The 25,775-nt window shown below is 38.5% G+C and overlaps 1 protein-coding gene across 1 annotated transcript in view; it reads right to left on the bottom strand.

The window, feature by feature from the left end:
- Positions 1-9,555: 9,555 nt before the first annotated feature.
- Positions 9,556-25,775, bottom strand: part of Rsrc1 (arginine and serine rich coiled-coil 1) — a 318,816-nt gene continuing 302,596 nt past the window's right edge. Inside the window, exons 10-12 of the mRNA XM_076933454.1 lie at positions 18,495-18,601; positions 12,328-12,480; positions 9,556-11,734 (exon numbers count right to left, since the gene is read on the bottom strand). Of these exons, the coding sequence (XP_076789569.1) occupies positions 11,642-11,734; positions 12,328-12,480; positions 18,495-18,601 (353 nt within the window). The 3' untranslated portion in view covers positions 9,556-11,641. The remainder of the gene's footprint in view (positions 11,735-12,327; positions 12,481-18,494; positions 18,602-25,775) is intronic.

Raw genomic sequence — 25,775 nt, 5'->3', positions numbered from 1 at the left:
AAATTATCAGAGTTAATCATTATACTGCCCTTGAAACAATTAGGTGGCAAATTTGAAAGTGAGTGTTAGCCAGACTTTATAGTTTGTATGTTTGCCTCACTCCAACTTCTTAACTTTCTGCTTACATGCCCTCCTTTCCCTGGTTTTTTTTCTTCTGACTTAATGAACTTTGTGTTTTATCTAGATTTATTCTGTGAATTTTGATAACACACCTGAAGCTTTTCTGGAGTGAAGACTGGTAGGTGTCCATCCAGAAAGCAATAAGGTGGCTTCTGTTAATTTGATGGCGATGTTGAGATATTGGCCTCTGTCTGAGAACAAACTCATTAAGGGATACTTGCTGACATGATGAAGTGCCAGTGAAGATCTCAGAGTGATGTCTGTAATTGCCCAGGCCTTTTTTACATTAGGTATCTGCATGAATTATAACTCTTCAGTGAAGATAAAAAGGCTTCTGCAAGAAATTGCCCCAGTGCTGTTCGGGCTGTCAGACTGGAGGGCATCTCAAATGAGATTAATGATGTCAGCACTAATATAAGAAGATTTAGCATAACCAAGATTATGGCTTCTGCAGAAACCTGCCAGCACTCATTTATTTTGAATAAATATTATTTTTAATTAAAGTCCTAGGGTGGGTTATTCCTGAAATAATGAGATCTACAGTGATTTCCTTTGGGAATTAATTTTCTCTCTTAATTCACAGTCATTTTGGTGGTTATGGCTCAGAGAGCCTTACTCATGACAGCCAGCTTTGTAGAACATGCTGATTTTCAGCTAAAGACACTAAATAACCCATTGTTTGTTATAATAAGGTCCTCTCATTTTCTAACTGTATTTATAGTTTCGTCCAAGCACGTTTGCAAGGTGCTGCCCATAGATGTCTATGGTGAGTCTGCTTTGTAAAATAAGACAAATACTCATGAGGGAAAAAAATGCCTTTAAAAGCAAAGTGACTGTGAACATAAAACAGAGAATTGTATTATCCTATACTTTAATTGGCTTTATTTTTTCTGAGTATTATGTGAAATATTTTACACATATAAATTCCCATTCACATAGGAACTTGACATGATGGGAAATCTCAGTTGCCTTTTACTAGATGGTGAAACAGAGGTGCTTGAGACAGTGAAGCTGAACTCTCCAGCTTGAGTGCAGAAGAACATCAGGCCAGGCAGCTTCTCTACTAATAGTAGCCATTGCCCAGCACAAAGCTGACTGTCTTCATTCAGTGTTTTACTGCTGTGAAGAGACAGCACGAAGTAAGAAAGCATTTAACTGGGCTTGCTTGCAGTTTCAGAAGCTTAGTCCATTTTCATCAGAGCAGGGAACACAGCAGCACAGCGGCAGAGGAGGTGCTGCAGAAATAGCTGAGAGCTCTACATCTGGATCCATAGACAGCAGGAGAAGAGAAGCCCCTGGGCCTGGCTTGGGCCCTTCAAACCTCAAAGCTCACCTCCTTCCTCCCAGTGTCATAGTCCCTCCAACAAGGCCACACCTCCTAGTCCTTTCAAATAAAGCTACTCTCCAGGTGAGCAAGCATTAAATGTATGAGCCTTTGGCAGGGGGGTGGGGGTCATTCTTATTCAAACTGTCACGCCAACCTTTATGTAAATACCATTATTCGTCAGTACGAGGTTTAAACAGATTTCCCATGACTCAGTGGTGTTGGTGTTTTATTATTGCATTACAAAGCCCAAAAATTGTTCTATAAAACAATCACATTATTAGCGTCATAAATTCTGTGGGTGAAGAACTTAGGCATATGACAACGCTTGTGTTGGGGCCTCAGTGGGAAGACTATGTGACTGGAGGTGTCTATTCTTGAATAGCAGGTTTAGAGCTAGAAATTCAGTTGAGACTATTATTACCTAGGTAACAAGTGGACTCTATGGGAGCCTGGCTTAGTCAGATTATGCTGGGTGTAGTAGTTGGTCATCATCTCAAGTGTTGAAAGCCCGAGTGTTACCAGAAGGTTAGGCAAAAGCCTACACCTTTCTGAGTTCGCTTTTGGTGTGATGCTGTGCCACCTCCCATGTAATCTGCTGGCTGCAAGCAAGCCATAGGAACAGATAAATGTTCAGAGTCGTGACACATTTGCAGACATGTCTCAAAGCCATCACAGAGAGTAAAAAAGACTACTATAAACTGCTTCTTGTGGATGGTTGGTGTTGGGACTTGTAATTTCTTCTTTCGTTAAATCCACTATTTGTCTTGCTATTTCCTGCTCATACATTGGTTTTTCAGACGTATTAAGTAGGAGATGCCCAGCAGTTGTGCCTGGATTTCTAAAGCTGGTTACCTTGGTAAATTGGCCAAGGAATCTTTCTCCTTGGGGTGCAGAGAGCAAGATTGTGTCTCCTATTTCCCTTTTGTCATTTGAGGACCAACTGCGGGCTAAAACAAAGCAGCAACAATGAAACCCCACTGGATTTGGTTTGTCATTTGCATGAGAGCCTACATCTGGGTAATTCGATAGTTAGTAATTTAAAATGGCTGTTGACAGAGAACCCCTGCTAGAGGAGACAGAAAACATGCAGCAAAGTTTGTTTAGAAAATGTAGAATTAGAATTGAATTGAGCACTCTCCATGTGTTGAATATATGATGGATGGATGATAAGTCCCTTTTGTTTTTTCTTGAAAAGAGAGAAAAGTTGGTTAAGTTACCAAATTATTTAAGCTGTCAAGCTGGACAGAAACCAGAATTAAAGTGATAATGTTGCGTCTCCTTTTGCTTAGGCCTTCATCCCATTGATTCATAACTTCATGACAGAGTCAAGTTGAAACCTCCAAGCCAGACTTTCTCCATGAGGTATTTTCAGCTTCAAAGACCTACCCTAACTGGCTGGGACTGCCTTGGGATAGTGCTGTAGAGTATTTAGGTAGTTAGCAATTCTCAAGGTCACTGTTGTTGTTATTAATATAACTTCACTAGAAGAAACTTGTCTAGCATCTGGAATGCTGGGAGAAGGATGATGCCATTCAGTACCTTTCCATGAAGCTTTTTTTCCTCACATGAACAGAAATATAAATAAATAGGTATTGTATAGCTATGGTTTTTTTTTTTTTTTTTTTTTTTTTTTTTTTTTTTTTTTTTTTTTTTTTTTTGCTGTTGTTGTTTTTATTTTTCTGGTTAAAATTGTATAATTTGTTGATGTAAAACACAGCTTTTGCCTGTAAGGAAATATATTATAATGAGCCAAAGATGAACAAAATTCAAGTTACTGTGAATAATGCTTTTATCATGGAAGAGGTCATGTGAACTTCTCCAGTCATAGAACCAAAGAAAGAAATCAGTGTGTCTTGGTGTTCCATTGCTGTGAAGAGATTTCATGTCCAAATAAGCTCTTATAAAAGATTTCATTTAATTTCAGATTCATGGTCCCAGAGGGTAGTTGAATTCATGACCATCCAGGCAGGAAGCAGATAGGTATGATGCTGAAGCAGTAGCTTTTGATCTGCAGGCATCAGGCAGAGAAAGACCAACACTGAACCTACTGTGGGCTTTTGAAACCTTAAAGCCTACCTTCTTAAATACACACCTTCCTCCAAAAGGCACACCTTCTTATCCTTCAAAAACAGTTCCACTGTCTAGGGATCATGCATTCAGACATATGAACCTTTGGGGCCATTCTCATTCAAAACACCATTGTCTTTTTCAAATGCCTTTGTGGGGACATCAGGAAGGCCAGGTAGAGCCAAGGGGAAACTTCTGGATGAATTCAAGATGTTAACATATAGCGTTCTTAGCTTAATCAGTGGAAGCTAGCTTTCTGCTAAGCTTAATGATACATTCTAAGTTTAACTTTGTGGTTATGAGGCTGTTAGGTTAGATACAGAGGTTGATGGCAAAAGGTTATTAAAAGGCACTGATGTTAGCCCGAGATAAACTTGGTTCTCGATCTGCAATATTCCATCTCCCTATGATCACTCTAATCACAGTGCTTTAGTTTTTTGTGGAATCTTCGATATAAACGTGGCTTCTTAAAAGATCTTGACTTTCTGAGACTCTACTTCATAATTATCAGGGCAATTTATGCTATGATTGAACTGGAATGCTGTATTTCCACTGTGCTTTGCATATTAAGTATTCCCCAAACTCATGTGTTGAAGGTGTAATTCCAAAGGCAGGACTTTTAGGAAGGGATTGGTTTGTGAAGGCTCCAACCTAAATCCATTGGTTTACCTCACAAATGGCTTCCTACTCTGATGACCTTTTTGGAAGATGGTAGAAACAGAGACATGGCACTTGGCTAGAGGAAGTAGGTCGGCGAGGGAGCTCCCTTGGAGTTAGACCTCCACCCTTTTTGCCTATTTTCCAAAAGGTGAGTTCAGTGAACAGCTTGTACAAGTCAGTTCTCTCCTTCTGCCATGTTCAGACAGGGATAAAACTCAGGTTGGAGGCTTGATTACAGTATTCCCACAGACCAACCTATGTAATTGTGTCAAAAGAAATAATAATTTAATACATAACACCCATTTCACATTATTTTAAAAAGCTCTTTCCTTTATACAAACCTAGCAAATGAGTAGATTTGTTGCCACCTGGAATACGTTCATTAGAGCATTTATCTAAAATATATTGATAAACGTTGAGAACTTTTTTTGGGGGGTTGGGGGCGTTTCAAGACAGGGTTTCTCTGTGTACCTCTGGCTGTCCTGGAACTCACTCTGTAGACCAGGCTGGCCTTGAACTCAGAAATCTGCCTGCCTCTGCCTCCCAAGTGGTGGGATTAAAGGCATGTGCCACCACTGCCTGGTCGTTGAGAACTTTGATGACCATGCGCAGAGTCTAGTAAGATGGCAAGCGGCCATTTAATTTACAAGGTTAATTTTAGAACTATAAATTCTACTATGCTGTCTTTGTTATTACAAAAAGAACAGAAATTGCTGTCACAGATTGTGGCAACTCCAAAATGGTTTTTCAATTGAGAAAAGCATATTTTTATATTACTCCTCTTCAAAGATCTCATGTTAAATATTCCCCCAAGGGGATTAGGAATTAGTTGAACAATGTCTCTTGGAAATTACAGCACAGTTACTGTAATGTAAAAATACTTATGGCTGTGGCGAACAATAACTATCTGCCAGTTACTAGTCACCTCCCCATTGCCAACTGTAAGAGCATGCTGGAAGTTTCTGCATAAGTGCCTCTGCAAAAGTGGGCCACAGAATGAAGGCTGGACAAGCACAGGCATGGAGAACAGGTGCTGAAGTGAGCACAGGTTTCTCCTTGAAGGGTCAAATGCTCTTGGTAAAGAGCTATTAAGTAACACAGGGCTCACGTTCTATGGCATGTTTATAAAACACATTTTTATGAAAAGTTGCAAAGCGTATTTACAAGACCATGATGACCTATTTTTCACCTCATATGAGTAGACATTTGTCATTCAAACATATATTTTGAAAGACAACCATTATTTTTTTCCAATTTTTTATTAATTCTTTGTGAGTTTTACATTATGCACCTCAGTCCCACTCATCTCCCCGTCCCCTCATATCCACCCTCTGTCCTTGCAACACCCCCGCCCCCCCAAATAAAAGAAAAAGTAAAACATAGAAAACATCATGGAAGATGTCAGTGTATCCCGCAGTATACCCTCTGTCCACACATCTTCACTTGCACATGTTCATTGCAATGAGTCATTGGTCTGGTTCGAGGCCTGTGGCTTCTGTGACTCCATCAATATTGGATCCTCATTAGGACTCCTCCCATTTATCCTGTTGTCGCCCTGTGTCACGGAGATCCTGCAGCTTTGGACTAGTAGGACTGGCCATCTCATGTGCTCCAACAGTTCACAGATGATGCAGATTTTGGGGTGGGCCAACTCAACACCAAGGATCCGGGTCTGGGTTGTAGCTGAGCTGGTCAGCCCACCAACTCTCCCTTATCGGCAGCACCTCACCCGGGCAGCACAGTAGAGCCACTCTGCTGGAAGGGGCACGGGTGAAAAAACCATTATCTCCAACTGTTGCAAAGTTAATGATTCTAAGACTTATCTTCTCCAGGTCAAGGAGAATTACTTTAGCTACAAAAAAGTATAAATAAATGATCTATCTATAGAATTTATTAAGAAAACACAACAAAACCAAACAAATTCAAACAAACAAACAACACCCCCTCCCCCACAACACCACCCCACCTGTCTTTAAGTACTCAACTCACTGCCCTGGTTTTTGGAAAACATTTATGATTTTTTTAAAAAAAAAATTCCATTAAAAAATCTATTTTGGGGGGGCATGGAGATAGACACACTTGTGGATTTTTCTCAAGACAAGAGGACTTGGCTCATTATTGAAGGGCTTCTGAATGCAGCGTTTTCATTCTGTGAGGTTCATTCTGTGAGGTTTGTCTGAGTACCATGCACAGGGTGCTAAGAAGGTCAGCTCAGTTCAGCTCTCTGAGAACTGTAGTGGTATCATTTTGCAACTCCTGTCAAAGACCTAAAAATAAAGTGTTACACTTGTTGAGTTTAAGGTGTTGTCTTACTACATTGGCGAGCTTTTCTTTTTTGAAAATTGATCTATGTCTTTGGAAGGAGAGGCACACACAGGAGGTACGAGGCAGACCCTGAATGATCACATCCACATTATTAGATCCATCCATAGAATTTGTTAAAAACCAAAACAAACAAACAAAACCATATACCCTTCTTTACTTGATTCATTGTGCTGGTACTTGGAAAATATTTGTGCTTTTAAAAAATTCAATGTAAAATATGTAATGAAAAGTAGACTTTAATGAGATCCTTGCTACTGCCAGTAGATGCAATTCCAGAAGAAGAAGGTACCTTGCATCCTTGGAGACACAAATCAGAGAAAACAGACTAGATTGGTTGTAAAATTCATTTATTATTTTTTTTTTATACTTGTTCCAAAGAGCTTGAACATTTCTTTTGTTGTCTTACTGTCTATTTTTGAGGCCAAGAGCTTAAATCCACAGACTTCACTCTAGCACTAATACTCAGATGGTTAATCTAATTGTGAATTTAACTGGATGGAGACATGTCAAGAAAATTACTGAATTACAACTCTGTGTCTGGGCATATATCCAGAAATGTTTAACTGTGGGAAGACTTCTCTGAACGTGACTGCCACCATCCTACAGGCTAAGTAAACAGAATGGTCTACAGCAAAGGTTTTCTACCTGTGGGTGTAGACGGTGACCCCTTTGGCAAACCTCTGTCTCCAAAAATATTTACATTATGATTCATAACAGCACCAAAATTACAATTATGAAGTTATTTAGTAGCAACAAAATAATGTTATGGTGGGGGGGGGTCACAGCATGAGGAGCTATATTAAAGGGTCGCAGCATTAGGAAGGTTGAGAATTACTGGCCTAAGAGGCACGTAAAGAGAATGATTTGCCAACACAGACATGCCTTCTGCTTTCTCTGTCATATAAGCCGCTCTGCCATGCTTTCCTGTCATGATGGACTGAAACGTTCAATGCCATGAGTCAGAATAAATCCTTCATTCTGTAAATTGTCTTACTTGTGGAGTTTATCCCAGCAATAAGAAACTAACATAAATACCCTATCCCCAACTGAGCAATTTAAATAACCAGACAGCTAAAAGATTTGTTTGAAATGGAAAAATTCATAATTAAAACAATATTGTGATCTCTGTGTCAGACATTGGGCCAAATTCTGGAGTAAAATGATAGTAAAAATAGTTTTGAAAAATGTCTGGACATTTGATTTGGCTAAAAAAAAAAAAAACAAAAAAAAACCCAACACTAGTTGGAGTTGCTTTAAAAGTCCATCTTCATGGCAAAGGGTTAAAAGGTAACAAACTTTAGTGTACAGTATCTGAACCCCCCTTTATTTATTGTTTTGGGGGTGTTGGCTTCAATGCAGGATTTCTCTGTGTGGCCTTGGTTATCCTGTAACTCACTCTGTAGACTAGGCTGGCCTCCAACTCAGAGATGTGCCTGTCTCTGCCTCCAGAGCACTGGGATGAGACACTGTACCATCACCTCACAGCCCTTTGTCTCTATTTTATTCTAGGTCTCTTGTAAAGCCACAGGGCTTATGAAGAAAACACTTTTTCCCCCTCCTTTGGTAAGGGAGGTTCCAAGAATAAGTTTTGTTAGGATGGTTTTTAATAGTTGTCTGGTCATTTCACCAAAAGATTTCTGAGTGATGGCCAAACCAAAAATGTTGAGAAAGACCCAACTATAGAACTGGGGAAGATTCCAGTTTTCCAGAGTAGCTATCAGGAGAATGAATCAGTGAAGCCCAGAGGTTCCAGTCTTCTTAATTGTGTAATTCTAGTTCAGATGTAAGCTCTTCCATGAAGCCTTCCTGATTTTTTTTTTTTTTTTTTTTTTGATTAGGACCAATTTCTTCCTTTTTGTAACCCAGTCTTCTCTCCTGCCAGTGTGTGCTAGATATCTTATATTATTTAAATATCCGGGCTTTGTATTTAAGCATTTTGAGGGTAGGACCCTCACTGAATCACCTTGTATATGCTCCAACGCTCCTACAATGTGCCAAGCATAAACTATGCACTCAAAATAATATACATGAGTAAATTGGTATTTATGACCATGAAGTTCTATTCCTCAAATAAGTAAGTGTACGGCAGGCTGGTCACTAGTGGCATTACAGGTAGGGTCCTCATGGTGTTGTCAAGGAATCAGCAGATCAGGGAAGGTTGACTGAGGACAAAGCAAAAATGTGAGTGACTGCCACCAGCACCTCAAAGGAAAAGGGAGTAAACATAAGCCGGAGTGCAGCTTTATTAACCAGTATCCATGCAACTGCTTATTCTGTATTGTATTAAAATGACCCCCACTGTGCTTGAGAAAGGCTCAGTGGTTAAGAGCACTGACTGTTCTTCCAGAGGACCTGAGTTCAACTCCCAGCACCCACATGGCAGCTCACAGCTGTCTGTGACTACAGCTGTGTTTTCCCATACACAGAGAAAGCACTAATAACGTATAAAATAGATTAAAAAATGATCCTCATGTCAGAATGTTCATTTGGCCTAAGTAATGTACTTTTCTATGAACATTTATATTGCCATTTCCCCTACATCAAAAAAAAAAAAAAAGTCAAAGTAAGAAAGCCATTTATGAGTGTGTTTATTTTACATGCTAGAATGCTCAAACCAAGTAGGTAGATGACATGACCCAAAGCACTCTGTCCCTTGTCATCTAGGGCTGCTCATAACTACTGAGTGACAATGGTGTTCTTGGTCTATTCTTTCTGACAGTATACCTAGTGCCAGAAATAAAAAAAAAACTAATTTGCATTAGCACCTATCATTTGCAACAAATCTGTTTCAAAGCACTTAAGGTCACACAGAAGCCAAGCTATTATCATTAATCAAGCAACATGAAAAAGCTTGCTGTTTTACAGGCTGACTCTTGCGATGTTAAAGACAGCAGAAGAGCATCCTCACGCTTGAGTTTGGTGGTGTGTTTGATAATGTTCTAGGAAGTCTCCTCATTAAGTCTGCCTTGGCTTCTGTAGTCATATTGTGGTTTTTAGAAAGAAACAGAAGGAAACAAAATTAATGACATATCAAAATGAAGGGAGGAAGCAGTCACTGAGTTCTTTAGGACCAAGTTTATTTGCTTACTTAAAACAAAAGAAACAAAACAAAGCTTGACTTTTTTTTTATTTTTCACAAAAGATTTATCTTTAAGATGCAAATTCATTACAATTCAAGCCTCTGTATTTGGTGTACCTGTCACTGAGACACATAGGAGGAAAGCATACTATAAAGTAGATGTCTGTATTCTCATTGCTGTGTAGATGAAGGAAGTGTGGAGGCTCCCTATGGCCAACTGATAACCTATATCCTTTCCAAGACATATACTTCCTAATAGCAGGAGAACACAGTTTACGAATTATCTGACAAAATTAATCCTTCCTGAAGTCACTTCTGTGTAGCTGCGTTTCTACATTAACAACCACATGGACCTGCCTTTATACTGGGCATGTTTATTTGTAGAGCCAAGAAAAATAGCCTTTGCTAAGATCAAGAAAATGTACACATGAAAACACACATTTTAAGATAAACGCTCTTTATAGCACCTGCAACTGAGTGTGAGGCTCTTCCTGTTTCCATCCTTAACAGAGATGAAAACTTCAGTAGCTCTAAAGTGTAAAAAAGACGGAATCAAAATGGCCTATGTATCTCGTCCCAGGGACTTCCCGTGGCTGTGCCCTCAGCTCCAGTCTTCAGAGAGTCAGTGTAAAAGTAAGCAGAGAAAAAAAATGGGGAAAAAAAGTGTGTCAGAAGGTGAAATCCCATTTTGTACAGCAAGGCCCAAAGCCCTTCTCTCTAGCATGTTTAGTATGGACTGTGGAGATGTCCATGGCTGGTCTACTAGAAAACATTCTGCATACAGCATGGTGGTTTCCTCAGGAGGGGACAGACATTGCCGAAGCAGGAGTGCTGCAAGAGCTCTTATTTCTCAGAAACTCTTCTTCCATCATGAGTGTTGGGTCAGTCACACACGTCTAGCATGGATGTAAAGTGTCTCCCAAAAGGCTCAAATGGTTAAGGCCTGGCTCTGTGCTGGCGGTGTTAGCGAGAAGGTTACTGGAACGTGGGGATTGTTACTTCATCAATGGACTAAACCATGAGCTTAGAGCTGAATGAGCTACCAGGAGGTAGGGGACAGACTAGAAGCAGGTGCCTAGTGTATGTCCCTGAAGGATATACCAGGGTCTTAGCCCCTTCCTGTCTCTTTGCTTCCCGACAGCCATTAGTGAGAGGCTTTCCTGGGACGTGGCCTCTTGCTGTGCTTCTGCCTGCCACTGATCTACAAGCAGTGGAGCCAGCTGACCATGGCCTGAAATTGCTCAAGCATAAGACAAATAAAATAAGCCTTTCCCCTGAAGTTAGGCCAGGTCTTCTGTCATAGCAATGCACAGTGATGACTAACATACTGGACATGTGATTGCTAAAGGAAAGGACTGAGGTCTAGTTACAGGTTTGAGAAGAACACATAATACAAATTGATCTCTAAGCAAAAACTATTCCTTTATGTAACTAACCTTTTTTCAGACAAGGCCTCACCATGTAGTCCGAGGTGTCCCGGTACTTGCTGTGCGGTGCAGACTGCAGCTGAGTTCCTCCCTCCTAAGCCTCCAAAGCACTAGGATTAGAGGACTGAGTCCACACTTGACACAAAACATGTTGCCTTCAAATCTAACATGTCATTGCTTAGACCTTCTAAGGTACCTTTTATGATACCAAAAACCCTTAAGAAAGGCAAGCTAAGAGGTTCAAGATGGGTTTCACAGTACACAGCAGATGGAATCTCATCCTCATACTAAAATGCTCTTGTATATCAAATTATACAACAGTGGGTCAAAAACACGATTCTAAGAATTGTCATGAGAAACACTACTGAGAATTCATTTATTTCAACACTGATATTTTTATTATTGGTTTTATTAACAGTGTAATATAATATGTTCATGCCCTCAGACCTTTTATAATAGATTCACTATTCACAACGTTAGATTCAAGTTACCTAATATTTAGCTGAACATGAGGGATGAAATGAGATGATTTTTAAATGTAATTGGCTAAAGTATTTTTAAGAGTGAAAAATTAATATTGGTATTTAAAAACCTAAATTTTCAAGGTTATTGTCAATCCAATCGTAAGTCTATTGCTTAGGCCACGGGACTGCCCATCAATCTTTCTTGTCGGAGAGCAATTAATCTCTTGAACCACTTTTCTTCAGCTTCAGCTTTTTCAATAAATAACTACAGTAAAAAAAAGAAGAAGGAAAATGTTAGTGTGCATCAGTAGCTCAGAGCTGATGTGACAGAACAGGAATCTCTCTGATAGAACACTCCCAAAGCAATAGTGTGTGTTGCTCAACCCTTGCAGCCTTCTTCACTGCTTAACTCCCACCCACTGTGAGACTCAGGAGTAGTGACTGGCACTTCACAGTCTGTATCTGTGAGCTGCTTTCTGAGAAACATAGCCATGCCATTCTGTAAAGACACAGACTATTGTATTATTGACAGGGTCACACAGCTGAAAAACCAGAGCCCGTGGGGTAGCATTAGAACTTTGACTATGTAAACCTTCCCCATTTCAGTTATAAAAGGAAAACCATTTTCCATCTTTGACCATTTTTCTTAAGTAGAGTACAGTTTTGGAAGTCAGGAAACATGTTTACAAAATACCAGATTAAAATACATGTAAAAAAACCATAAGGCTTGAGGTCAGTTGCCCATTTATAACAAATAGAAGCCATGAACCCTTTTGCACCTGTCTTCCTTGTGTCTGAAGAAAAGGACAACTGCTTGGGTGACTCAGTGAGCAGATGCACTAGGTTTAAGGGTCTTACATTTGGATGAGCTAGAGAATTGTCATCTTGGTACTTGATAGCCGTGGGGATGCTGTCAGGGTCTATTTCCTTTCCAGTGCTGGGTGGGTCAGTGGCAACCGATGCTGGTCCTGATGCTGGAGTCACATGCTTCACTTCACTTGGTTCTACTGCCTGAGAATGCAACACATAGTAATCTGAGAATACCTATGTTTAGAAATTGGGTTTCATAATATTTAATATTGAACAATAATAGCTCTGTTTGGTTTCTTCTGAGACGGTAGTTATCCCAAAAGGTTCCACGTTCCTGAATGGGAAAAAAAATGTTACTCAAAAAACCAAATATAAGCGTGAACGGAATTTTTAAAATTTTTTATGAACATTATGCTTTTCTTATGAAATCAATGTTTAATCTTTTCTATTGAAATATATACATATGCATACATACATGCATAAACATATACACATATTTGGTGTCTAAATTCTAATAATCAAAAAAGTTACATTACACTTCTAGGATTAAGTTGGCCTCAAGTATAAAGAAAAATCCAAAAGTTATCTTTAAAATACACATCTATTCTTGTTAGCTACAATTCAAATACCATGCTATGGACTTTAGCATACTTACACAATTATACAATTGCTATCATGATCTACTTGGAATATCTTTATTATTCCTTCTAACATTCCATATCTATTAGCAATCACTTATTTCTTCCAATCTCTTGAAGAAAAGGCAGCCAACCTATCTACTCTGTGGCTGTGTAGTCTGGATATTTTGTGTAAAAGGAATCATAGTAAGTGGTTTTCATTTAGTCTAGTATTTTAAAGAGCCATTAGTGTTATAGCATATCAGCACTTCATTGTGTAGTTGCTAAAGAGCATTCCATTGCACTGATCTGCACCATATCCACTATAGACTTATAGGTTGTCTTTTAAGATTACTTAAGAGTACTTTGAAAAATAAGCTTAAAAAAAGGTACATCATATTCTGTAAGAATAAAACTAAAATTCTTACTCTCCCCCAACCCCAACTGCATGCAGTGTTTGCCATGGCCCATACACTACACTAAGTGCTGGAACACAAAGATGGATAAATCATTGCTCCTGCCTCGAAGGAACCAGCGGCATGTGCTGAGTCAGGTAAACTTCAATCTTCCCTGACAGAGAAGGCGGCCTGAGGAGTGACTGATTAGCAGCAAGACTGCAGGGAGTATATGATATGAATTAGATAAGAATCTGAAGTTAAAATATAATACAGAACAGACGAATGGGAGATCAATTCTTCTTGGTAGTGTTTATCAACATCTATGGGTTCTATTTTATTTAATTTCTATTTTCCTTTGACATATATACTACTTAATAGCCATTTTTTTGAATGAAGCTCAAAACAAATATTACTATGGAAAATGTCTAGAGGATGAGTTATACATAAATTAATTAAGTTTTTCTTAGATTATTTTATTTTCAATTTGGAGACTTATCAATTTAACTGTCTCATTAAACATTGCTTGGTAAGCTCTAGAGACAAAGGGAGAATAAAATAGAAAAGGGGCCTGTGTCTGCTGGTGAGTTTTGTTGTTGACTGAATTAACAGATTATAAACAAATATATAACCATAAATACATAATAATTAACCACAGTATTTGCTCCCATGGGATAAATAAGATGCTGACACAAAATGATGGGGATTGGAGAGGTGAGTCTAGTTTAGATTGGGTGCCTAGGGACAGTATCTTTTATTGACAAAGTAAAATTTAAGACACAGGAAGAGGAAGGAAGAGAATGCTTTAGCCAGAGGGAACACTGTGTACAATTTGAGAGGAGAAAAATCAGAAGGGAGTGAGGCCAAGGTAGGTAATGTGCAGTTAGACACTGTAGCCCAGGCCCCCCGACTGGCATTTGTTAAGCTGGGCTGCACAACCACTCAGCACCAGGACAGGAAACTGATTTCAGGCAGAGAGGCCAGGAACTGGAAGAACCGTGTTTGGTTTCACTCACAGCAAGATGTTCATTCTTGAGCTACTTAAAGCCAGATACCTGAAAACTGCTTAGTTGATCTTGTTAGGTTCTGTAGTTGTTTTGGTAGAAGGGAAAGTCTTTATGTGTTGGTCAGTAACAGAAGACTAGTCCCTGAGTGTCTGTGTGCTTATGCGAGAGCGCCTGTAAGCATGTGTGCATGCACGCCGGCATAGTGTTGTTCCTCAGGTATTCTCTATGTTGGTTCTTGATGTTGGTCTCTTTCTGGCCTGCAGGTTACCAAACAGGCTAAGCTGCTGGCTAAGATTGCAGGGACTTACCTGTCTCTGTCTCTCCAGTGCTGAGCTTCCAAGCACAGCACCACACTTTTACATGGGGTTCTGGGGATGGTATCAGGGTCCTTATGCTTATACAACAAATATTTGATGGACTCAACCATCCCTTCATCCCAGATGAACTAATGCTTAATGGTAAGATTCATTCATTGTTTTATTTGGTTCAAACAGAAGTCATTTTCACACTGAAAGAAGCTGGTCTGCATACATAAGAGAGACTTCTACTCTCATAGACAAAAGGACCCTGGGAAATCATCAGAGAAAAGTAGACATTCTTACAAAGTGAGAGAAATCTGTGTGACAAACTGCTTCCAAATGAAGGCATGCTTATCAGTACTAAACCTAATAACCAATTATATTCACATGAATCACGTTAATTTTTATACATATTAAAAGAAATAGTCATTACATTTTATTTGGCATTTTTCTTATATTTTGGAGGCAGCATTGCCCCTCCCATACCATCCAGGTTTCAAACATTTGCATATCTCTGATCTACTGAGCCTAGAAGTGAACTAAGTCATAATACACATTTACAAAATTGAGTTCAAGGCAAGCCCAATATTCTGTGCGAGGGAAAGTGGGACACATCACATATCAGTTCAACAAGACTCAAGGAGACAATGTTTGGTAGTCCACACTGCCTCAAGACGACTTGCTCCCATAGAGCTTAGGTAGGGGATGCAGACTACATGTTGAACTGCCTTGAAAAGATGTGGAGGAGCTGTGGATTCTCCCCTTTCAAGTAATATCTGATAATATAGGCACGCTACTCTCATTCTGTGTTTCCTATGTGTGTTTCCATAGTGTGTGCAGTGTACAGTCATGGAGGCTGGGAGGACACCTGCCCTGCTCTAGCACTCTTGCCTTATTCCCTTGACAGGGTCTCTCACTGAACCTGGAGCTAGTCCAGGAGGACCCAGTGACCTATTTGCGCCAACAGCATACATGTGACCACACCTGGCCTTTTTCTGTCATCTCCTCTGCCCCCGTGTGCTGGCATGCAAACACATATTGTCACCCTTGCCAGAAAGAGCTCTTGCCTACTACGCCATTTCTTCAGCCCAACATTTAAAAGTGTAAACAAACATGTAAATTAAAACTATCCAAAGTTAGGATTGGAGCACGGAAGTTTAAAATTTTGTGGCTATAGAATCAATAGATACTTCTCAGTTAAGTGATGGAAAATAGAAGAGAAAAATTTGGCTCAACCATAGAAATAGATCTCAGTACTGGACCACATAAATTCTGCTTTTGTGCAATCCTGCCACCTGGTGGTACAATTGGAAAATGACTTTCCTAAACCTCCAATTAGCAGAAGTGCCTATGTTGCACAGTTGGTTTGTTTGTTTTTCCACTCATTAATTAATTTATTTACTTTATATCCTAATTGCAGCCCCACCTCTCCTCCAAGTCCCCAAGTCCCCCCTCACACAGCCAATCCCTTTACTGCCTTCCCTTCCCTCCCCCCCACTCCCTACTAATTCATATTGGCACACAAGGTGGCCCAGCTACCAGCACAGGACCCACAGGCAGGAAGCAGTGTCAAGGACAGCCTGTGCTCTAGTTGTTGGGGCCTGCATGAAGACTGAGTTGCACGTCTGCTGCATACGTTGGCTGCACAGGGTTCTTCACTCTCCCTTGAACACTGAGGGATCATCTGTCAGACCAGCAGTCTTAGGGCTAACAGCTGCTGCCAGGTTTATGTGGGACACCCTCTCAAAACAAGCTATATCTTAGCGTTTAAAGATAGTGATGTATCAAATTTTCTAACTCCTTGGGTAATGTTTCAGAGTTAAACTAGTTAAATTCGCATGGATTGTAAGATACCCAGAGTGTCTAGCATGCCATTGGTATGAGGCATTTTCTTCCTGGTGATGGTTTTCTAGCTTAGTCACTGGAAAGCCACAATTGAAAAGGCAGCTAAACATGGGCAGCCTTTTTTAGAGAAGCAAACTTTATACTAAGTGCACACAACTGTCCAGAGGACAGAGATCTGGGCCCTGGGTGATTTAGTCCTCAGGAGAGTTAATCTTTGCTATGCAGCAAGGATAGCCCATCATGTCTTCCCAGGACCTGGATGAAATAGTACTCAGGATAATTTACTTCTCTTTGCTAAGTAATCTCCTCATAAATAATTCATCTTCTTAGGCATCCCGAGTCCTTGCCTTACACTGCAGACACAGACATTTCAGACCAGACAGCGACTCCACTTTCTAAGCTAATACATTGTCCCTCATTTTATACTTCAGTGGAGGGCAAACTTATTCTTGTTAGTCCATCACCGCTCTTCTGATCACTCTGAAGCATAGTTAGTAATGACAGTCATGTGCTGGATGGCTAAGGCTTTTCTGTGTATTTAGAGGGAATGCCATCTCCTGAGGCTCTAGCATATTCTCCTGTTAAGAACAACTAATCCTCACCAGGTACACCTTCTTGAAGGAAAACGTGAGTTAAAAATAAATGTAAAGAGAAACAATACTTAGAACCAGATAGGAAGTACTGCAGAACAAAGTCTAGTCTATAGACTGTAGAGTAAGTAGTATTTCCACAGAAAGAAATTGCTCATTGATTATAAGAACATCCAAACATAATAGAGAATTCAGAATGAAGTTCGGAAAATAAATACAGTTGAGACCAAACCTTCAAACAAATACATTATTTTAGATAGATGGATTTATACTATGCAAGAATAAGACATTAAGTAAAATGGATCTGTCTGTCTGTCTGTCTACTATCCAATCTATCCATCCATATATTTCTATTTCATTGCTGTGGTTTTCAGGAGCTGAGATGATGCACTACTAAAAGTTCAAATGGAATGAACACTGTGAGGATGCGGGGCTGTGGGTCGTCCAAGGCTATCTAATCCCGCACCTGACAAACAGCACATACTCAACCCATTCTTTGGAGTATTCTATCTTTAAATGTACTAGGTAATTTAAAATTCCAGATCTCTATTAACACCAGAAGTTCTATAGGAAACAACTGGATAGTTTTGACATATCAGGTTAGTAAACATGAAAAAGCTTCTTTTTAAAAGACAGGAAGCACTTTGTACTTTTAGTAAGAATTTAAATTGGTACAGTATTTTTGGAGGGTAACTTCTGAAACATTAAATAATGCAGATTTGAACAAGTAGCTTCATCTTATTAAAAACATGTAATATCCAGAATATAACTACTTATAAATCTGATACCAGAAAAAAATAAATGGCTATCATTAGTATGTTATATAGCCTTACCACATTTGCACATGTATTAGACTTTTAAATAAATGTAAGCTACAGCTATTACTTCACTATATCAATGCTACTAAAGGCTACGTGTATTTCCTAGAACATCTTTTCCTTCTAAGGAATGCAAATTCTTAAAAGCAGCCTTCTTGTTGTGTGAAAGAATAAGCGAAAAATTCAACAGAAATGAAACGCCATCAAAGCTCCTCTTTGCTGAAACTGACTAAGTGACACACATCTGGGCAAAGACCAGAGATCCATTCTTCCATTTGAGCAATAGCTTTATCATTTAGAGTCCTTTAAAAAAAAAATCTATCTAGGAATAACAATTCAAAAAGTATATACACACACACATATAAAAAAAGCCTGCTTATATTTGTGGAAGGGGCATTACAGTTACAGAATCATATGTGGTGATATCTTAGTTGTTTTGATAAACTTCAAAATAAAAACAGTATCAGAACCATGTTTACAGTGTATTTTTGTTGATTCATTCTCTCACCAACATGACTGACATTCTCTTCCTTATTCATGGCCATACAGGAGGAAGCAGTCAGATCTATGCAAAATCCATTAATAAAGCACCGCCTTCAGTTGGAACCCAAAGGCTTATTCATAACGTCCATGAGGACGCTTACCTTTTTGATGTCTTTACTTGATCTGAATGTCTGCTGAACAAAAGAATCACTTTCAATTGCTTCAATTTCTTTTACTCTTTTTACTTGTTCGACCAGGGTGGCTTGGTCTAAAAAACAGAAATGTCAGTGTACTTTAGTACAAGCTTGTTACCAACACGGCACCCATGCACATGGATATACTAAGTTAAGCTGTAATAAGTACCATCCCCCTTGAATTTCAAAAATAAAATATGACTAGAAACTAAGACTCTCACCTAAAAGCTAAAGCTTACCGAGGAGCCACTGCTATTGTGATTTTGGCTAATCTAAGCCTCGTCCCCTCTACTTTGAACATTTTATTATGAAAACACACAAAAGGAACAAAAGGACAACAAATCCACCCAGAACCATCACCCGACTTTATATTCATCACTACTTTGCACTGTCATATATTTTGGGTGGAAACCTTGGGGTACGTAAAACCAAATCCAAGAGGACCAACTATACAAACAAGCTCCAGCCCACATGTTGTTTGGTCAACTCTAACAGATTAAGCTGTAACACCAGTAATTACAATGTTATCATACTTCTGTTGGTCAGGCCTCAGATTACCAGTAATTAAATATGATTTGCAAGCTCCGTGTTTAATTTTTCACTGGTATCAAAAGATGTCTTTCTACAGTAGCTTGTTTGAACAAGAGACAAACCAGTACCCACATGATACTTGCTTGGCCAGGATTTCTTGGTCTCTCTCCATCATGCAGAGCCCCTACACCTTTCTACTGTCACTTGTTTACTGAGCTAGTGAACTACATTTTCAGTTTCCTGCATTCTGGATATGGCCGGCCTTAACCTCATGATGTCATCTATCAAGTTCCCCTATCACCCATTGTTTGTGCAGATCAGCACGGAGACCTGGCTTCACTCTAGCTCAATTTACTTTGATCAGAAATATATCATTTGAGCTTTGGAGAGATGGCTCAGTGGATAAGAACCATTGCTGTTTTTGCAAAGGTCCTGCATTCAGTTGCCAGTACCCACTGGGCAGCTCACAGCTACCTATAATATCAGTTCCAGGTATCTGAGATAGCATCTGGCTTCCACATGTACTAGGCATGCATGTGCTGCACATACATACATGCAGGTACTCACATATACACATCAAATAAAAATAAATCTTCAAAACTTATTATTGGTACAGTCGTGTAATTTTTCTTATATTAAATCAGGAAGCACATTGACTACCTGTCTTGATGTTCAGATTGATCAATGGGTCCAAGGTGATGATGTCAATCTGATCTTTTCTATTACAAAGTTCTTCTATATGAATCTTTCAATTAGTGGTTTTAGTAACATTGATGTTTGCTTCTAAAGTCAGTTATTTAATTAAAAGCTATAAAATATAACTTCTATTGTTGTATTTATTAGTTCTGATTTTTTTTTACACGGGGGGGGGGCATTCTTGCATTAGCTGTCAGTGACTAAAATGCAGCCTGTATTATGGGTTCACAAAAATATTTCCTCTCTCAAATTCTGAGTATGAGTGCAGGCAAACACACGTATCTTATGGAATGTGTGGAGTCCAGAGGACAACTCCTGGAAAATACTTCTTCCACTGTGTGATTCGGAGTCGGAACTTGGGTCACTGGGTTTGTGTGGTAAGCACTTTTATCTACTGAGCCACCTCATTGGCCCTCATTTCTCCTCTTTATTTAGTATTTTTAGTCTACCTGTTACCAAAGATGTCAGTTATGAGCTCACAATAATCTGTAAGTAGTTTTAATGATGCTCAAATTGTTCCAAACTCTGGGTAGCTGGCTCTGTTGTGTGCTCCCCAGTAGTGAAGCCATGGCACGATATTCCAGGGTTATCTTACACAGTTCCTGTCCCTCAAGTGATATGATGCCCACTTCCACTCCTTTCAGAAGGGGAAGACACAGATAACAATCTGGTTCCTCAGCATATTTACCATCTCTGAACTGCCACTGCTTTTTGGTCGTTTTAATGTATAAGGAAAAAAGATATTCTAGGAGAGAAAAGTTAATATGAACCCATGCTGATTACTATCAATTAAATTAACAATTAGGATTTTAAGTAATTTTATAGTTATGAATCTTTTCATAGGCTAAAACATTCAGCATTAACAGTATTGTTGAAAGGATTCATTTTCCATTTAGGTATACATTAGATTAAAAAATAAAATAGCAATGATTACTATAAATCACAATGGTTATTAATGCACGTTGTTAAAAGTGTTTTTGTCCTTAATGTTTATTCTGCTGATGAACTGTCAAAACACTATGCTTTGAGTTACTTGAAAGAATTCTCTGTTTGATTATGCTACTAATTTTATAGGGTTATTCATTTGCTTCAGTTTATTTCTGATTTTTACCTCTTGCTCTATGACTAACATGTTTTTAAGCTGTGATGTAGTTCTAGGTTAAATTGTAAAACATCATCATTTCTACCCAGACTCCTCATTCTTCCTCAAATCCAAAGATAATTATTTTTCTTAGGTTTGAATTTAGCTTCCACCATTTATGGAACTCTATGCAGGCATCTCTCTTCTTCCTGTATACTACATTCCTCTCTACTTCGATGCCTTCACAACACGATCCCTCAGTGCATTCCTTACTACTGTACAGTTAGCTATACAGTTCTCTATAGTTTTATGGTGATGCTTTTATGAATGCTCAAATGATGACTGAGTTACTGAAGCAGTTCTCTTTCACAGACAGCATTTTAATAAGAAACAGGACTCAGGTGTCAACTCTTATTTTTGTGTTTTCTTTTCCACATATTAGCTGGACAATAAAAATTACATGCTTGTTGAAACTCTTGCTCGACATTGATACCAATCCATACCAATACCAATCAGGAGCCAATGTATACTCAGCTAAGGCAGCTCGAGTTTTTGGGATTTAGACTTTCTGGATAATGGCTGGGGTTAGTTTTTATAGCGGTGATAACTAGTGTGACGGCCGGCCTTAGGTGAAGGATCTGCATGAGAGCGGCTCTTGCACTCCAGCAGCCTTGACCTTAATTCGCAGAGGCTGCCACCGAGACAGACATAAAGAACACAAAAGGAAAAGGTTAATAAAAATTGATATTGCCTTAAAAAGCTTGCCTCAACTTTTGGCCAATCACAATATTGTATGGTCCCATGCAAGCATCTGTTTCTTCAAGGGGAGACCAGCTCTCCCACTGGAGCCCAGCTCCGGCTCACTGGGGAGCTGTGTGGAAGGCTCGGAAGCAGCGCTGCAGTCTATGTCCCCATTTTTGAAGAACACTTTCTCCTGTATAAATTCACACACTGCCAAAGTGCTACAGAGCAGCAAATAGCTCCCTTTGCTTTAGTATAAAAGGTTCTCTGGATTTTAATTATGTGATGTACTGAGCATATAAAATGAGAGATTCTTTGTCTGGCTAATGTATTAATATTAATGCATCCCTTACTAATGTGTAGTTTTTAAGGTTCTATGCATAGGAATAATGCTGTAGCAGAGAAAAATAACAAAAAATTAGGTACTAACTTTAATGTCTCCTTGAAAACAGTATTTTTTTAAAAAAAAATCCCAGTTAGTTTTACCAGTATTATTTATTATCACAAATTCTCAACAAGAAGCCCTTATTTCTGACTTCAGGATGCTGCCTCCTATGTATCAGCTACTAGATCTCTTGGATTTTTTTCTCTAACTGTCTAACATATTCTCTCATTTGGATTTGCAAAGCACATCATTAGTATTAAATGTCAGAGGTGAACTGAGAAACAGTACTGATCTCTAAAGCCTGTAGTATTTGTAGCTTTAAATTTGGAAATACAACCAGTGCCTAATATAAATAAACATGGTATCACAGACCCTGGCCAAAGGGCCAGTACGCTTATTAAAATAACATTGTAGAAATTATAAAGGAAAGAAGAAAGATTAGAGAAAACAGAACATTATCTTTGTCCTTTAAGAAAAAATCACCTCAGGACTAACAAGGTGACAGGGCATGGAGGAGAAGCCAGCTTGCCTGATTTACAGTGTGGAAACAAGCCACACAGCTTTCATCTTGTAATGCTCAACCCAAACTCAGCACAATGACACTTAAATTAAAAAATAGGAAGATGCATGGGAGATGCAAAATTTCTGCTTTATAATAATAGCTCAGCTCTGTATTATTTGAAAACAATAACCATAAAATATTTTAAATTGCTCCATATTCAAAATTCTAGTATCAACATCCACAAATATAAGTCTTGAACATAGCCCTGTAGTTTTAGGAATGAATGTAACATATCAATAACACATATCATATCATGCTATTTTGAGTTCAGGTTCTTTGTTACATGCCACCTAAAGAAATTCTGCATCAATTTAAGATTGAGCAATTGTGTTAAATCAGTTACTTTTTTGCATGCTTACATAAATGCAAGGAATCATCTTATTAGCCACACTGAAAGAAAGGAAAATAAAAATTATTAGAAGCTTGGCTTCATGGAACAGGCCTGTTAATCCTAGTTACTTGGGGAGATGAGGCAGGAAAATTGTGAGTTCAAGGCTTGACTGGGCTATGGTGTGAGTACAAGGGCAGCTTGAGTGACACAGTGAACAACTGACTCAAAGCCAGAAGGAAGACTGGGAGAGTGAGTTCAGTAGCTATAGCTCAGGGGCAGAAGTAGGCTTATTCTGAGTTTGATTGTCAGCATGAAGGACAAAAGTTATGAGAAGAATAACATTAAAGAATGTTTTAAAACCTTAACATGGGGAACAGGAAGAAAACACATTCATTAGCACTTAGTGATTTCTACAAGTATATTATTGGTAAATAGAATGAATTCCTTGTCAGATGTCATGGGAGAGAGAGGCGCATGCGCGCGCACACACACACACACACACACACACACACACACACACTCCTAAAAAGGAACCAAAAGCCCATTCTGAGATTAAAAATATCAGTATTAATTAATTTTGTAGAAGGTAATTTGATTTCTTTTTGCAAAAAAGAAATGCTACTACTGTTGATTTTATATTTAAAAAATAAGCTCTATTTGAAGTTACTGACAATTTCAATTTATAATAGCAGTTACAAAGTTTTCTTTTAAAATATCACCAATTTGTGCATCAATGATGACACACAGATTTACACGGTGAGATAGATAAAATGAAGTCCAATGCACTTTTTAACTTTTATTTGAAAATACAGAATTTCAGTCTACATTTCAGTTTTTGATTACAAACATTAATGAGTCTCCTGTAATAGCAGTAACAGGATGGTAACAGCAGATGGCACTATTGCCCAAGATGTCATAGTGAGATGAGGACAACTGGTGCTTCAAAGAGATCTTTAACACATGCAAAGAGCTCACTGTCAACTGGTTCCTTCCAGTTATTAATATTTTATGAACTTATCTAAAGTTAAAATGTGTTTTATGTTAACAAAAAATTTGGGTCAGTTGGTCTAGGTTACTAAGTTATTTATGATATTGTTCCAGGAAAATATATTTATACACTAACACTACTGCTACAAATACATTAATAATACAAAGTATTACCCAATTTCCAGATTAAATTGACTCAGATATTAGCCAAGAATACAAAATATCCATGAACATCCAGTTTTAAATAAAACAATCAAACCCTGCACTGTCAAGCACTTCCCAAATGCTTTATAAGGATGAAGAAAAAGACAACATACTTGAGTAGTAAAGTTGTTTTCCAATAGAACTTGTAGTTAAATACAATTAGAAAATTTAAATTATTAAAATTTCTAATTCTATTTTTTATAAACATAAAATTTTACAAATAGCTATTGCTTTCATTTAGTAAACAATTTATCTTTTTTCTTTATGTAAACATCATAAAAAGTTGCAAAAAAAAAACATGCAGCAAAATTAAGCAGAGCCAGACTATGAACCAGAACCAAAGGCTATATAATGGAATGAAATTCTGTGCAGTTGTAGTAGTCATTTAGGATGGAAGACGGTAAGCTTCACACCAGATTTTATACTTTTACCACTGAATACATTTTATGCACTTATCCATTACATAAACCAATATATCTTCAATATTTCTTTAAAAAAGGATACATTAGAAACCTATCCAATCTTAATATTTGTAAACTGTTCATAAAATACATTCTTGAAATGTATTTTAAGAAATACATTTTCTTAAAATACAGAAATAATATCCACAACCAACTTGAAAAATCAGAAAACTCCTTAAGTAGAAAGGGCCTTGTCTAGAAGCTTCTGGAAGCTGATGGTTGAGGCTCTTCAAGTGTTTTTCACAAGCGGCAACTGGTTGGGGTCCAGCACAAATTCACCTCATATTAAAATACTCACTCTGGCATGTTAAATAGGACAATTTCAGAGTGACCATACTATCAAAGAACTATCAGTTAAACATTATAAAAAGTACAAGTGAATTGGGCCATTTTGATTCATAAAAACAAAATCTTCACTGAATACCTCACTTAGAAAGTTCTCATGCCTCTGGATCTGTACTGTCATTTAAGGCCATGCCTGTACATATGTTTTAATGATGCTGTCACTTGCCACTGATGTGAAGAGAGACCTCTTCCATAATTCACCTGGCTCTTAGCATATGCTGTCTCACACTGATCATGACCTCTGTGTGAGTGGCAGCTCTGTCTCCTCAGTTAAGAGATGACATACCTCTGTGTTACCTTAAGAGCTTAGTGGAGGGTGCTGTATTGTTTAGTGAGCAATTAATATATTTTTGTTGAATAGCTAAAAATCAAAGGGTATTACAACATTAAAAATAAAATGTTGTACAAGTGACTTAAAAAAATTCAATGTTTTAGTGTTTGCTTTACTTTGTCTGCATGTATTGCTTGTGCTCAGGAGGCCAGAAGAGGGCATTGGATCCCTGGAAATGGAGTTATAGATGATGCCTCTATGTGAATGCTGGAAATTGAAGCCGGGTCATCTGGAAGACCAGCCAGTGCTTTTAACAACCAAGCCACCTCTCCAGCCTCCTAAGTGATAGTTTTAGGACCTGTGGGTTTAGACTGCCTGTATTAAACTTTCCCTGCTACTTACAAGCTGTCATAGCCTTGGGCAAATGGTGCAAGTTGTGCAGGTCTGAGTTCTCTCTTCTGATACGGGGATAATAATGGGCTACATATCTTAGGAGGAGTGAGATTTCTGCCCCCTTCTTCCTTTCAGATATTTGAGCACATCCACCACTCCAGCCATTGCTCTACACACCTGGATTTGGAAACTGAATGTTCCTCTCAGAGAGCTTATATTTCAAGTAGGGAGACAAATAACAAATAAGGTGGGTACTCCAT

This window comes from Arvicanthis niloticus, chromosome 4, assembly GCF_011762505.2.
Source record: "Arvicanthis niloticus isolate mArvNil1 chromosome 4, mArvNil1.pat.X, whole genome shotgun sequence".
In the NCBI taxonomy this organism is placed as follows: domain Eukaryota; kingdom Metazoa; phylum Chordata; class Mammalia; order Rodentia; family Muridae; genus Arvicanthis; species Arvicanthis niloticus.
This window is presented reverse-complemented; position numbering and strand designations above follow the sequence as displayed.